Consider the following 14,507-nt stretch of genomic DNA (forward strand, 5'->3'; position numbering starts at 1 on the left):
CTAGTCTCCATATATCTTGAAGCCATTCTATGCACTGTCTTCCAATGGCTATATTTCACCCACACACTTTGGTTTTCCTCTTGTTATATCTATTCCTCTAAGTCTGTCAATGGTATACTCTTGAAAACATTATCAATTAGTTTTAGTCACCATATATCTTTTGTTATATCTATTCCTCTAAGTCTGTCAATGGTATACTCTTGAAAACATTATCAATCAATTTTAGTCTCCATATATCTTGAGGCCATTCTGTGCAGTGTCTTCCAGTGCTATAAACATATTTCAAGCGCACATTTTGGTTTTCCTGTTTTCATATCTATCCCTCTAAGTCTGTCAATGGTATACTCTTGAAACCATTATCAATCAATTTTAGACACCATATATCTTGAAGCCATTCTGTGCAGTGTCTTCCAGTGCTATAAACATATTTCAAGCGCACATTTTGGTTTTCTTGTTTTCATATCTATTCCTCTAAGTCTGTCAATGGTATACTCTTGAAAACATTAACAATCAATTTTAGTCACCATATATCTTGAGGCCATTCTGTGCAGTGTCTTCCAGTGCTATAAACATATTTCACGCGCACATTTTGGTTTTCTTGTTTTCATATCTATCCCTCTAAGTCTGTCAATGGTATACTCTTGAAACCATTATCAATCAATTTTAGTCACCATATATCTTGAGGCCATTCTGTGCAGTGTCTTCCAATGCTATAAACATATTTCAAGCGCACATTTTGGTTTTCTTGTTTTCATATCTATCCCTCTAAGTCTGTCAATGGTATACTCTTGAAACCATTATCAATCAATTTTAGTCACCATATATCTTGAGGCCATTCTGTGCAGTGTCTTCCGATGCTATAAACATATTTCAAGCGCACATTTTGGTTTTCTTGTTTTCATATCTATCCCTCTAAGTCTGTCAATGATATACTCTTGTAACCATTATCAATCAATTTTAGTCTCCATATATCTTGAGGCCATTCTATGCAGTGTCTTCCAATGGCTATATTTCACCCACACACTTTGGTTTTCCTCTTGTTATATCTATCCCTCTAAGTCTGTCAATGGTATACTCTTGAAACCATTATCAATCAATTTTAGTCTCCATATATCTTGAGGCCATTCTGTGCAGTGCCTTCCGATGCTATAAACATATTTCAAGCGCACATTTTGGTTTTCTTGTTTTCATATCTATCCCTCTAAGTCTGTCAATGGTATACTCTTGAAAACATTAACAATCAATTTTAGACACCATATATCTTGAGGCCATTCTGTGCAGTGTCTTCCGATGCTATAAACATATTTCAAGCGCACATTTTGGTTTTCTTGTTTTCATATCTATCCCTCTAAGTCTGTCAATGGTATACTCTTGAAAACATTATCAATTAGTTTTAGTCACCATATATCTTGAAGCCATTCTGTGCAGTGTCTTCCAATGGCTATAAGTATATTTCACGACACACACTTTGTTTTTTTCTGTTATATCTATTCCTCCAAGTCTGTCAAAGGTATCTATTTACTTTAGCTTCAATTATTTATACAAGACTTTTGCTTTACTGACATTTTCCCATTTTTTCCCCCTCACAATAATGTACATTTAGTTAATTTCTCCTAATTGTTTTTGTATCGCATTGATGTTTTTTTGGAGGGGTGGATTATAGTATTTTTCTATTACATCAGAGGACATGGCTTAAGGGCAACAAAAAGGGTCCAAAAAAAAAAAAGCTCGCTACTTGCCGCTCCCCTAAAAGATAAAAATAAAGTGCCCAAAAGAGATGTCAAATTCGGGTGGTTGAATATGGTGGTACCGATGCAGATTATGTACATTTCTATTCATTCTTATTCTTTACATAAATTGTGGTGTCAGTAGGTATAAAGGAATGAAAATGGGGCAAACAAACAACAGAAAAGAAAAGGAAAGAGAGGAACAGGTAAAGAGGAAGGAATTTAGGAAAGGAATGAACGGGAAGAAAAGAAAGGGAAAGAAAGAGGGGAAAGAGGAATAAACAACGGGGAGGGGAAGGAAAGGAAAGAGAGGAACAGGTAAAGAGGAAGGAATTTAGGAAAGGAATGAACGGGAAGAAAAGAAAGGGAAAGAAAGAAGGGAAAGAGGAATAAACAAAGGTAAGAGGAAGGTAAATCGATCAAGGGAGGGTACTTCTTAAAATTCTTAGGTTCGTCTTGCATTGTATTCCTGTATTGCAATGACTGAGAATGATTTGTATATCTTCAATGAGTTCTTATTGTATCTATCTATATATCAACTTGTTTTCCATTGTTTTCAGCTTGCATTCAATATAAGTAACACACACACACACACACACACTCTCTCTCTCTCTCTCTCTCTCTCTCTCTCTCTCTCTCTCTCTCTCTCTCAGGTGGAGGAGAAGACAGGTGGAGAAAACAATTAGAGATCCGTGAAGGTACAGGTGAGCGTGTGTGTGTGTGTGTGTGTGTGTGTGTGTGTGTGTGTGTGTGTGTGTGTGCACCTGGGGACACAGAGGTCACTCCTGTCTTGTCTGCCTTTCACCTGTCTGTTTCCCAGGTGAGAGAGAGAGAGAGAGAGAGAGAGAGAGAGAGAGAGAGAGAGAGAGAGAGAGAGAGAGAGAGAGAGAGAGAGAGAGAGGAGAAGGAGGGAAGGAGAAGGGAGGAAGGGGGAGGAGGAGGAGGAGGAGGAGGAGGAGGAGGAGAAGGAGGAGGAGGAGGAAGAGGAGGAGGAGGAGAAGGGATCGTAACATTGCAACTAAATCCTTCCTTCCTGCCTTTTTTTTCTTTTTCTCTCATACTTTTCTTTCTCTAGTACATTATTTTATTAAACTTTTCATAATTTAATTTCGTCCCATCCTCCTGTTTTTTTTCTTATACTTTCCCATTATTTTTTTCCTATTCCGCATTTTTTCCTCTTTCTGTATTTTCCTTTTCCCATTTTTTTCTGTTCATCTCTTTATTTTCTTATACTTTCACTTCTTTTAATTTTCTTCCCATTATTATTTTTTTCCTAATCCACATTTTTTCCCTTTTCTGTATTTTCTTTTTCCCATTTTTTTCTGTTCATCTCATTATTTTCTTCCTCAATTCCTTTTCTCTATCCTTCTTTACTTTCTTATAGTTTCACTCCTTTTAATTTTCTTCCCATTATTATTTTTTTCCTAATCCACATTCTTTTCCCTTTTTCTGTATTTTCCTTTTCCCAGTTTTTTTCATCTCATTATTTTCCTTCTCAATTCCTTTTCTCTATCTTTCTATTCCTCTTGCACTTGCGTTCCATCCGTCTATCACTGTCTGCCTCGTTGTCCGTCTGTCTATTGGTATGCGTCCCACTAATGCCTTAATTGTCAGTCTGTCTGTCTGTCTATCTGTCTGTCTGTCTCAGTAGTGCAATCGGAGCTAATCATTTCTGTCCATTTGATTGACTGGGTGTTTATCTGAATGGCCGTCTATATACGTCTTCCTCCTCCTCCTCCTTCTCCTCCTCCTCCTCCTTCCCTTCCGCCTATCCTTCCACGTGACTGACTCCTTTTTTGCAATCCTTTCTCCTTTACGCAACCCGGATATAGACGCAACAAAGGGCGAGGTGGACAGACGATGATAAATACGGGTTGTGTTGCAGCGACGCGGTGAACGATAGGTAGGTAGGAAGGGAGGAGGGGGGGAGGGAAGGGGGGAAGGGATGGAGGGAAGGGAGAAAGGGATGGAAGGGGAAGGAGGGAAGGGAGGAAGGGATGGAAGGGGGAAAACGGGAAGGAGGGAAGGGAGGAAGGGATGGAAGGGGGAAAAGGGGAAGGAGGGAAGGGAGGAAGGGTGAAGGAGGAAGGAGGGAAGGGAGGAAGGGATAGATGGGGAAGAAGGAAAGAGGGAAGGGAGAAAGGGATGGAGGGATGTGGTACTCTGCTTTGTTCTCTCTCTCTCTCTCTCTCTCTCTCACTTTTCACCTTCACTACATTCCAATATTCACACACACACACACACACACACACACACACGCACACACACACACACACACACACACGCCGCCGATCATGAGGACATGTGCAAAGTTTTCCAAAGATTTTAATGAAATTCATTAAACTTCGGTCGGCGCGAGAAGATTCTGCGTCCTCTTTTAATTTTCTCTTTTTTTTTCAGTTTTGAGAACGAATAACTTTTTTTTTTGCTAATTTTCACTTATCACTTGTTTATGTGTGTGTGTGTGTGTGTGTGTGTGTGTGTGTGTGTGTGTGTGTGTGTGTGTGTGTGTGTTATAAAAAAATATAGTAAATGACCAAAACTTTCACATACTCGTATATTACTTGATGAACAAAAAAAAAAAAACAGTAAACAAGAAGAACAACGACACAAAGAAACTTAAGAAAACAAGTAAAGAAAATCACAAAAAAGTCATCGTTCATTTTTGTTAACAAGATAAACTTATATGAGAGAGAAAATCAGATTGACAAAAAAAATCAAAGTAATAGAATGCTCTCTCTCTCTCTCTCTCTCTCTCTCTCTCTCTCTCTCTCTCTCTCTCTCTCTCTCTCTCTCTCGCTCTCTCCTCTCCCTCTCCGCCTCCCTCCTCCCTTGTAACTATGGGGCTCGAACCTCTTCACCATGACTTCACACTTCCCAGCACGACACACTAAACCACTCAACCACGACGCTTCACAACAATATCAAACTACGAAACTTATAATAACGACGACACATACGAAACACGACTTCAATATCTTTACGAAATCATTTACAACACACAGTGAAAAAACAATTAACAGCATCATTATCGAACGCATGCATCAAACGCTCCCTTCCTTTCACCGATTATTATTATTATTATAGAAGACGAATCATTATCATTCTACTTCTTCTCCTACTCCACTTCCTCTCCATTTCTATTTCCTACTTCTTGAGATACTCCTCCTCTTACTCTTCCCTTTTATTTACTCCTTTTCCACTCATCTACGTCCCCTTCCACTCTATTCTTTCGACTCCTTAGTACATCGATTTTAAAGGGCTCACGTATAAGTTAAAGGGAGTTACATAGGTGGATCCATGACCGCAGCGGAAGAAATTAAACAAAAGGTGTAAAGAAAGAGTGCAAGAAGTGGTGGCGTTAAGTGGTGTAGAGAAAGGTAATGTTAAGAAATATAAAGATAGAAATATGGGGTTACAGAAAGAATGTGTAGAGTGGTGCAAAAGGAAAAAGAAAAAAAAAAAAAAATGTATAACTAATCAACTCTCTTGTTCTTCACCGTGACTAAGCCTACTATTAACAAAAGACTGAGGCGTTGGAGCATAAGAGTTCAGGTAGAGACATAAGGATTTCCATAAGTGTTTTCAGGTGTCTGTGCCGTGAACGTGAAAAACATGTATGAAAAACTGTCTTGTCTTCACCGTGATAAGGATTTTCATAAGTGGTTTTGAAAACATGTATGAAAAACTGTCTTGTTCTTCACCGTGGGCTTCTTAAGTACTAGTAACAAGAGACCGAGGCGTTTGAGACTAAGAGTTCAGGTAGAGACATAAGGATTTTCATAAGTGGTTTCAGGTGTCTGTGTCGTGAACGTGAAAAACATGTATGAAATTCTGTCTTGATCTTCACCGTGGGCTTCAAAGGTAATAGTAACAAGAGACCGAGGCGTTTGAGACTAAGAGTTCAGGTAGAGATAAAGGGATTTTCATAAGTGTTTTCAGGTGTCTGTGTCGTGAACGTGAAAAACATGTATGAAATTCTGTCTTAGTGTTCACCGTGGGCTTCTTAAGTACTAGTAACAGGAGGATGAAGCGTTTGAGAGTAAAAGTTCAGGTAGAAAGGGAGGAGTTAGGACACTATAAGTCATCTGTCCAGCATCCCCCAAACACCTGAGACGATGAGAAGGAGAAAATGAAAGTGGAAGCAATGAGAGAAGGAGAAAGAGGACGAAATAACAGATAAAAGGGAGGATTTTAAGAGTGAGATAGTTAAAATAGAAAAACCTTATCCGCCCAGAAAGAGAAAGTGGAAGTGGAAGCAATGAGAGACGGCGGAGAAGAGAAAAATGAAAGTGAAAGCAAAGAGAGAAGGAGAAAGAGAACGAAATAATAGATAGAAGAGAGAAGATTTCAAAAGTGGAGATAGTTAAAACAGAAAGTGAAAATAGAAATACCTTATCCGCCGAGAAAGAAAAAGTGAAAGTGGAAGCAATGAGAGAAGTAGAAAGAGGAGGAGATAACAGATAGAAGAGATAGAAGATTTTAAGAGTGGAGATAGTTAACATAGAAAGTGACAATAGAAAAACCTTATCCGCCGAGAAAGAAAAAGTAAAAGTGGAAGCAAAGAGAGAAGGAGAAAGAGGACGAGATAATAGATAGAAGAGATAGAAGATTATAAAGTGGAGATAGTTAAAATAGAAAGTAAAAACAGAAAAACCTTATCCGCCGAGAAAGAGAAAGTGAAAGTGGAACCAATGAGAGAAGGAGACAGAGGAGGAGATAACAGATAGAAGAGATAGAAGATTTTAAGAGTGGAGATAGTTAACATAGAAAGTGACAATAGAAAAACCTTATCCGCCGAGAAAGAGAAAGTTAAAATGGACGCAATGTGAAATGTAGAAAGAGGAGGAGATAACATAGAAGAACATAAGAGTGGAGGGACATTAAAAAGAAGAGAGGATATAGAAAAAACTAAGTTGCCGAGAAAGATACAGTGAAAATGGATGCAATGAGAGATGTAGAAAGAGGAGGACACAACATAGAAGATAATAGAAGTGAAAGAACAGAGAGGTAAGGCAAGAAATACCCAAAAAAACACAAATATACAATTATACATCCCATTCCCTTCCTTCCTCTGCCATTCCCTAACCATCACTTCCATTAATAGCCAGACAGATCCCTTTAATGAACTCCCTTCCTACGCCTTAATGACTACATTCAACTCATTAAAAAGGTTCCCTAATGGTATGGTCCAAACAGTGAAGGAAAAGGCATTGGAAGTGACGTCTGAGGATTTTTTAATGAAGGCGAAAACATAATTAGAAGCTCCTGTTGTTGTTTTGGTTGGTAATTAGTGAGGTCTCTCTCTCTCTCTCTCTCTCTCTCTCTCTCTCTCTCTCTCTCTCTCTCTCTCTCTCTCTCTCTCTCTCTCTCTCTCTCTCTCTGTGTGTGTGTGTGTGTGTGTGTGTGTGTGTGTGTGTGTGTGTGTGTGTGTGTGTGTGACACCTCCCCTCTCTCTCTCTCTCTCTCTCTCTTTCATGTGTGTGTGAGAAGGTAGAAAAACAAATTAAGATGTTCCTGGAAATGCTTACATGCACGCACGCGCGAACACACACACACACACACACACACACACACACACACACACACACACACACACACACACACACACACACACACGTACCCGTTTTAGGTTTAACTGTTTTTCTTTTTATTTTCATAGTCGTTTCCTCCTCCTCCTCCTCCCCCTCCTCTTCTTCCTCCTCTTTGTCTCCCTATTACAGAAAAGTTGGAGCGGGCTCAACGAAGAGTAACAAAGATGATTCCTAGGTTGAGAAATTTATATGAACAAAGGCTTAAAGAAGTAAATTTATTCAGTCTATCAAAACGAAGAATGTGAGGCGATCTAATAGAAGTGTTTAAAATGTTCAAAGGATTCAGTGATATTAATGCGGAAGATTACTTCACAATTGATCGATCAAATAGAACAAGAAGAAATCACAATTTGAAGATAAGTGGTAAAAGATTCTCGTCGCACGAAGCCAAACACTTCTTCTTCAATCGAGTTGTTAATGTTTGGAACTCTCTACCCTGTGATGTCGTTGATAGTACAACAGTTACGGCCTTCAAGAATAGATTAGACAAGTATTTTGAATCCAACCAGCAACTAAGATATTACTCATTGTCGTAATAACGTTAAGTTCTTTCGAATACTGGTGTCCTTGTCCGCTTTTATCGCCCGGTTAGTGGTAGCAGTAATGGTAGTTCTTTCCTCTTTCCTACATAATTTCCATGCAGTTTTTCCATGCTGCATGGTTCTTTTTCCTTTCCTGCCAGCTTTGGCTGGAGGGATGGGGGGGTGGGGAGGAGCCTTCGCCTTTGCTGTCCTTCATCTTCCACCTTTGATTAGATAGTTAGTGTAGCTTGTCACAAACAGCCTCGTAAGGACCAGCAGGTCTGCTGTTGTTTGTTCTTCCTTTGTGTTTCTTTGTGTTCCTCCTCCTCTTCCCCTTCCCCTTCCCCTCCTCCTTCTCCTCTTTCTCCTCTTTTTTCTCCTCCTCCTCCTACTCTTTATATTACTTCGCTTCCTCCTGCTTTTCCTCCTCTTCCTCCTCCTCCTCCTCTTTCTCCTCCTCCTCCTCCTCCCCCTCCTCCTCTCCTTCCCCTTCCTCTTCCCCTCTTCCTTCTCCTTTTCCTCCTCCTCCTCCTCTTACTCTTTATACTACATCGCTTCCTAGTGCTTATTTCCTCCTCCTCTTCCTCTTCCTCCTCCTCCTCCTCCTCCTCCTCCTCCTCCTCCTCCCAAAGTTGCCTCACTCCCGTACTTTGAAGAAAATAAAAACTTTAATAATCCCACTTTTTTTCCCTCTCGTCGCCATGATCAAAATACCTGAGAAGCTGAGGTAATTAAAATCTCCCTCGTCCAGGTAACGCGCTCAGGTAACACGGCCAACACCTTCACTTTTCACCATGTTCCCTTTCTTTCACTTCTTCACTACTTTTTCACATTTCAGTATCTTTTCATTATTCTTCATCTCCACTTTTTTTCCCCTTTTCTCCACTTTTATATCCTGCTTTTCCACTTCACTTAGTCTCCCCTTCTATTTCCTTCTATTTCACTCTTCCACTTTCTCTCCTATTCTATTTCCAACTTGCTTTACTTCCCTACTTCCTTTTCCCTTCAAATTTCTACTACTCCACTTTCTATTTCCTACTTATCCACTTATCCACATCCCCTCTCTTTTCCACTACTTCTCTCTTCTATTTCCTACTTTTCCACTTCTTCCACTTTCTCTCCTCTTCTATTTCCTACCTCTCCACTTCTTCCACTTTCTCTCCTCTTCTATTTACTACTTTTCCACTGATCTACTTCCTCTTCCATTCTATTTCCTACTACTCCACTTCTTCTCTTTCTCTCTCCGCTTCTATTTCCGCTTCCTCCACTTCCTCCACTTCCTCATCCCTTCTATGACCTTAACAATTTACAACCAATAAACTCAAATGGTGGAAAAAAAACGAAAAATAAATAAATGAAAGGGTAAATCTTAAGAATAGCGGCTCCTAGCGGGTGAGCATTTAGGGCACGGTGTGGTGGTAATAACAACATTTCTAGCTCGTACGACGGAGGTTTGACAAGCGGACAGGCGTGTTTATGTCACAAGGGGTGTATTTTTCCACGCGGGTCTAACGATTTCTTCCAAGTCGATGGGCGATGAGACTGCGAGCTCCGGGGTGAAGAAAGGGAAGAGCCCACGCGGAAAGATACACCCTTGTGACATAAACACGCCTGTCCGCTTGTCAAAACCCCGACGTACATGCTAGAAATGTTGTAATTACCACCACACTATCCCCTAAACGCGCACCCGCTACGAGCCGCTATTCTTAAGATTTACCAATGAAAGCCCTGGATGGTGAAACTAAGAGAAACAAAAGCAAAGAATTCTTAAAACGATTATCAAACATTCCACCATTCCACAGCATCACTCCACCGTCTTTCATCCACTTCCTACTTCTCCACCTTCATTTTCCCGCCACTTCACCATTTTTGGGGGCACTTCCACATACTCCATAATTTCCTTCCACCAATCCACTACAATATCCTACGCCCACTTCCCACTTCTTCACCATGATTTCCTCACCTATCCACTCAAGGACACTATACCCAGGCGATGCAACTCAAGAAAAGTACCGATGAATTTGCAAGTAACGCCATCTAGCAGCGTCTACTCAAGTTAAAGAGAAAACGACAATATGTAGGAGTGACTTGATCATTCATTGTATCTTCGCACCCTTTCCAACTTGCCATTATAACCCTACCTTTGAACAATCTATTACTTAGTTTTAATTTAAGCTTTGGAGTAGACAGATATTTTTATTTTTGCAACAAAGGAGACAGCTCAAGGGCACCAAAAAAGGAAACAATAATAAAAAAAAAGCCCGCTACTCGCTGATATCCAGGGCCTCAGATACATACGATACATGGCCCAGGATACAGCGTTCTGGTGCTGGTTTTAGTCATGAGCAAATTCACGCCAACTATACACAGCTAATAATTATGATACATACTGCCGTACATAACACACCACCAGCACAATCATCAACTCCCCACATGCCGAACGGGAGGGGCGGGACCCATATAACAGCAACGCACTAGCAGAGGCAGCAGGAAGGGGGTGTAGAGTAAAGGGAGAAAGCAGCTAGTCTCGGCACTTGGCACGCCACCCCGATGAAGACTGGGTGCGTTTGGAAGAGATATTGAAGGCGTCTGTCAGTGTCGGAGTGAGTGAGAGAGGGTGGAAGCAAGAGGCAGCGGGGTGGGGGCGGCCATGGGGACCTCTTGCCTTTCTTTCGGCGGGCAGGGAGTCGCTTGTCGGGCTTTTGGTGTGTTGTATATGGCAGCAGGCACTGTGATAAGCTGGGTATAGTTGACGGGAACTTTGCTCAGCACTAAGAACAGTATCGCGCCGGCTAAACGTATATTTCCTGGACGTTGGTGTTTACTGGTGACTCAATTTGAACTGAGGGCTGCGTTTATTTTTTTTAATTTTTTTTTTTTTTTACAGCAGAGGAGACAGTTCAAGGGCGTAAAAAAGAAAAGAAAACAATAATGAAAAAAAAAAGACCACTACTTATTGCTCCTGAATAGAGGTTAGGGCAGGGGAGTACGACGTTACCAGATTATCGTACTCAGCACATCGTATTTACTGCTTTCTGGCCACAATCAGTCTCATACTCACTAATGACGATGTTCAGATTACTTATTGTCAAAATCGAGTGAGTGAGTGGTCGTGGTCGTGATCGGATGTGTTGCGTCTTGCTCCACGCGGAGAGTGCTGTGTCGACATGGCTGTCAGGGCCAAGGGCGTGAGGGATTTGTGTTACGATTGTGAGGATTTCACAAGCGAGAAATGAATTGGATGCTGTTTGTGCCCTAAATGGTGTCATGTGAAGTGTGCTCATTTGTCTTGAATTAAGCAGGATACTCTACTTAAAATTAATTAGATTTGCACCCCATGCCTTCATAAAGCGTCTCTGGCTACCAAAATTGTGGAGGAATTGGATGAATTCAAGCAAGAATCATCTAAATAAATATCTGTGGTTAAAGACGAAGTTGAGGGCTGAGAAGGTGCAGGAGTGCCTGAGGTCAGTTGCTGACGCCCTTCGAGCTGACCAAGCACTTAGTTGGGCTGAGGTGGGGAAGAGAGACAGGAAAGCAGAGAAGAATCTCCTAGTTGTGAAAGCTTCTACCCAGGAAAAGAAGATAACAGACATGAAGGATGAAGTCTCCCAGGCATTGAATGGCATCCAAATAACTGATTCAAGATTCACAAATGGAGGTAATATTGTCATGAAATTTGATGATGAGAACACAAGGGCTGAGACTGCTAAAAAAAATGGAGTCTGTTGAGCAAATTAGTACCAAGAGCGTTGGAAAGATGAAACCAAAGATATGCAAAGATATGCAATGTGCATAAAGAGGAGACCAAGGAAAAAATAAAGGAGACCGTCTTAGACCGCAAGAGTTCTTACGCACAGGTCAGGGTGTTGAGAATAAGATTGAGCTGACTTTTAGTAAGCCTGCAGCTGGCGGCACGATGCACTACATTTTGAGGTGCGACCCAACTGTGAGAGAGCTGATTTACAAGAATCATGACAAGCTGAAATTAGAATGGGGAATATACACGGTGAGAGACATACCATGCAATTACTTGTTATCATAGTCAGAGATAAGGCCTTCTTGAGGCCAACTGTACTGCCAAGACCAATGGAGAAGCCCCAAAATGTTTCAAATGCGCTGGCGATCATAAATCAAAGGAGTGCGCCATGGCTGAGAAGAAATGCATAAATTGTGTGAGGTACAAGAAGCCTGAAATCAACCACTCAGCGAATGACCAGTGTTGTGCAGTTCTTCAAACCGAAATTGAGAAAATTCGTAACATAACCGATCATGGCTATTAATTAGAGTTTATACTCAGACAAATTGTGTGTTAAATCTTAATTTAGTGCCCAAGCACGGCCAAGTGTTATGATGATGCCAAGTTTTATTGAGAGGACATCATTAGGCTATTCATGAAAGCACTCAAGACTCACTCACTCACTACGACGTTTTGAATACTAAGTGTATCGAGGATTATTATCGAGGCTAACATCGTAATTGTTGACGGCCCTTGCAAAGCGCTGCACTAGCAGTGAAGCGGAGCCTGAACCCTCATCAACGGTAAACGGTAAACGGTATTATTGATGGTTGTTTTGCGAGTGGAAACGGTAAATCGATGTCCCTAAAACTCATCTGATACTCGTGTTTTGAAATGATTGTCGCACATCTGGCAACGCTGCCACGCTGGTGCTGCCACCGTGCGGGAGTGTTCCGCACCTCCCCTCACAACAAACATGGCGTGCGTTGCCCCTCTCGTGTATGTGGTCTACTTCAATCCACACCTTCACTTTCTCTCCCTTTCACCCATAACGCTGCCACCACTTCCCTTCCATTATTCCTTCCGCTTCATCACCACTTCATTACCAATTCATCACCACTCAACATTAGCTCACTCCCCTGTTATTCCAGTTTGCTCCCTAAAGTACCTTCCCTCCCCTCCCCTCCACTCCCTCTTACTGCCCCCCCCTCCCCCCCCCCGAATACAAAATCCCCCCATTACCATTCCCACCTCCAAACAGCTACCAAATCACACCTCTCCCATCCACTTAAGTCCCCTGTCAATCCCCTTCAACACCAACCCTTAGGCCAAGCAACCCCCTCCTCCTCCTCCTCCTCTTTCTCCCCACTCCCTCGTTACTCCCTACCACTCCTACCCACAAACTTATCTATCACTCCTACCTTTAATTATCCTACCTGTAATCCTCCTGCCTACGCCTCCTTACTCTTTTACTTTTTTTTCTTCTCTTATCTTTATCTTACCTACTTCTACCTACGCCTTTTCCTACCCACTCCTACCTATTATTTCTTCTACCTTCACCTCTTCCTACCTTCTCCTTCTCTTACCTTTAATTATCTTCCCTGTTGCGTCTCTTACCTGTAATTAACGTGTTGGCAAGGAAGTTCTGATCACACGCTCTCACCTTCACGTACCTGTAAAAAAAATACATTAAAAAGCTGAGGATGCTACAAACGAAGGAGGAAGAGGAGGAGGAGGAAGAGGAGGAGGAACGGAAAGGAGATTACGTTGAAAATTAGGAAGATTAGTTAAGGGTTCTTGCAAGATTAATAAAAAGAAAAAAACAAGGTGATGAAAAGAAATACAAATCCTTGAGAGAGAGAGAGAGAGAGAGAGAGAGAGAGAGAGAGAGAGAGAGAGAGAGAGAGAGAGAGAGAGAGAGAGAAGAATGGAGGAACAGGATTGAGATTGAGGAGAGAAGTGGAGGAAAATCAGGAAAAAGAGAAGAGATAGGGCAGTGAATGGAGGAAAAGAGATAGAGAGAGAGAGAGAGAGAGAGAGAGAGAGAGAGAGAGAGAGAGAGAGAGAGAGAGAGAGAGAGAGAGAGAGAGAGAGAGAGAGAGAGAGAGAGAGAGAGAGAGCGCATAGAATTGAAATACACTAAAACCGAACGAACTGCAAATAATAAAAATGAGGAAGATTTAATAGATTACGGACAAAGTCATTAATTAATTACGAAACGCGATACAACGACTTAAAAATAAATGAGAGCGTGATCAGATTAACAGAAGTAAATACGGAAAAGTTTTTTAATCCTTCATCATTAATTATGGGCGAGGACGAAGAAAAAAAAAGGAGGAGGAGGAGGAGGAGGAAGAGGAAGAAGAGGAGAAGGGGAGTGACAAACACGATATGGAGAGTACGAAAGAGGAAGAAACCGAAAGAGATAAAAAAAGAGGAGGAAGAGGAGGAGGACGAAGAGGAGGAGGAAGAGGAGGAGGACGAAGAGGAGGAAGGGGAGGAAAACGAAGAAGAGGAAGAAGAGGAGAAGGGGAGTGACAAACACGATATGGAGAGTACGAAAGAGGAGGAAACCGAAAAAGATAAAAAAAGAGGAGGAAGAGGAGGAGGACGAAGAGGAGGAGGAAGAACAGAATGAGAAATAGGAAATGAAAGATAAGAAAGAGGAGAAGAGAACTGAAAAAAAATATGAAAAACGATGAAAAAATGGAAGGAAGAGGAGGAGGAGGAGGAGGAGGAAGAAAAGGGGAATGAGAAACAGGAAATGGAGGATGTGAAACGAGAGAATCTGAAAAAAAAATAAAGAACGAAGAGAAAAGGAATTAAAAGAAAAAAATATTGAAAAAACAGGAGAAAAAATAAACAAAGGAAATCAAATAAAAAAACAAACAAGTCTTAAGATAATAAAACAAACACCACAAACACG

The 14,507-nt window shown here is 41.2% G+C and overlaps 1 protein-coding gene across 1 annotated transcript in view; it reads left to right on the forward strand.

Moving 5' to 3' along the window:
- Positions 1–11,009: 11,009 nt before the first annotated feature.
- Positions 11,010–14,507, forward strand: part of LOC127001000 (uncharacterized) — a 75,962-nt gene continuing 72,464 nt past the window's right edge. Inside the window, exon 1 of the mRNA XM_050865174.1 lies at positions 11,010–11,052. Coding sequence (XP_050721131.1) covers positions 11,010–11,052 — 43 coding nt within the window. The remainder of the gene's footprint in view (positions 11,053–14,507) is intronic.

The sequence above is a fragment of the Eriocheir sinensis genome, chromosome 19, assembly GCF_024679095.1.
Source record: "Eriocheir sinensis breed Jianghai 21 chromosome 19, ASM2467909v1, whole genome shotgun sequence".
Lineage (NCBI taxonomy): Eukaryota > Metazoa > Arthropoda > Malacostraca > Decapoda > Varunidae > Eriocheir > Eriocheir sinensis.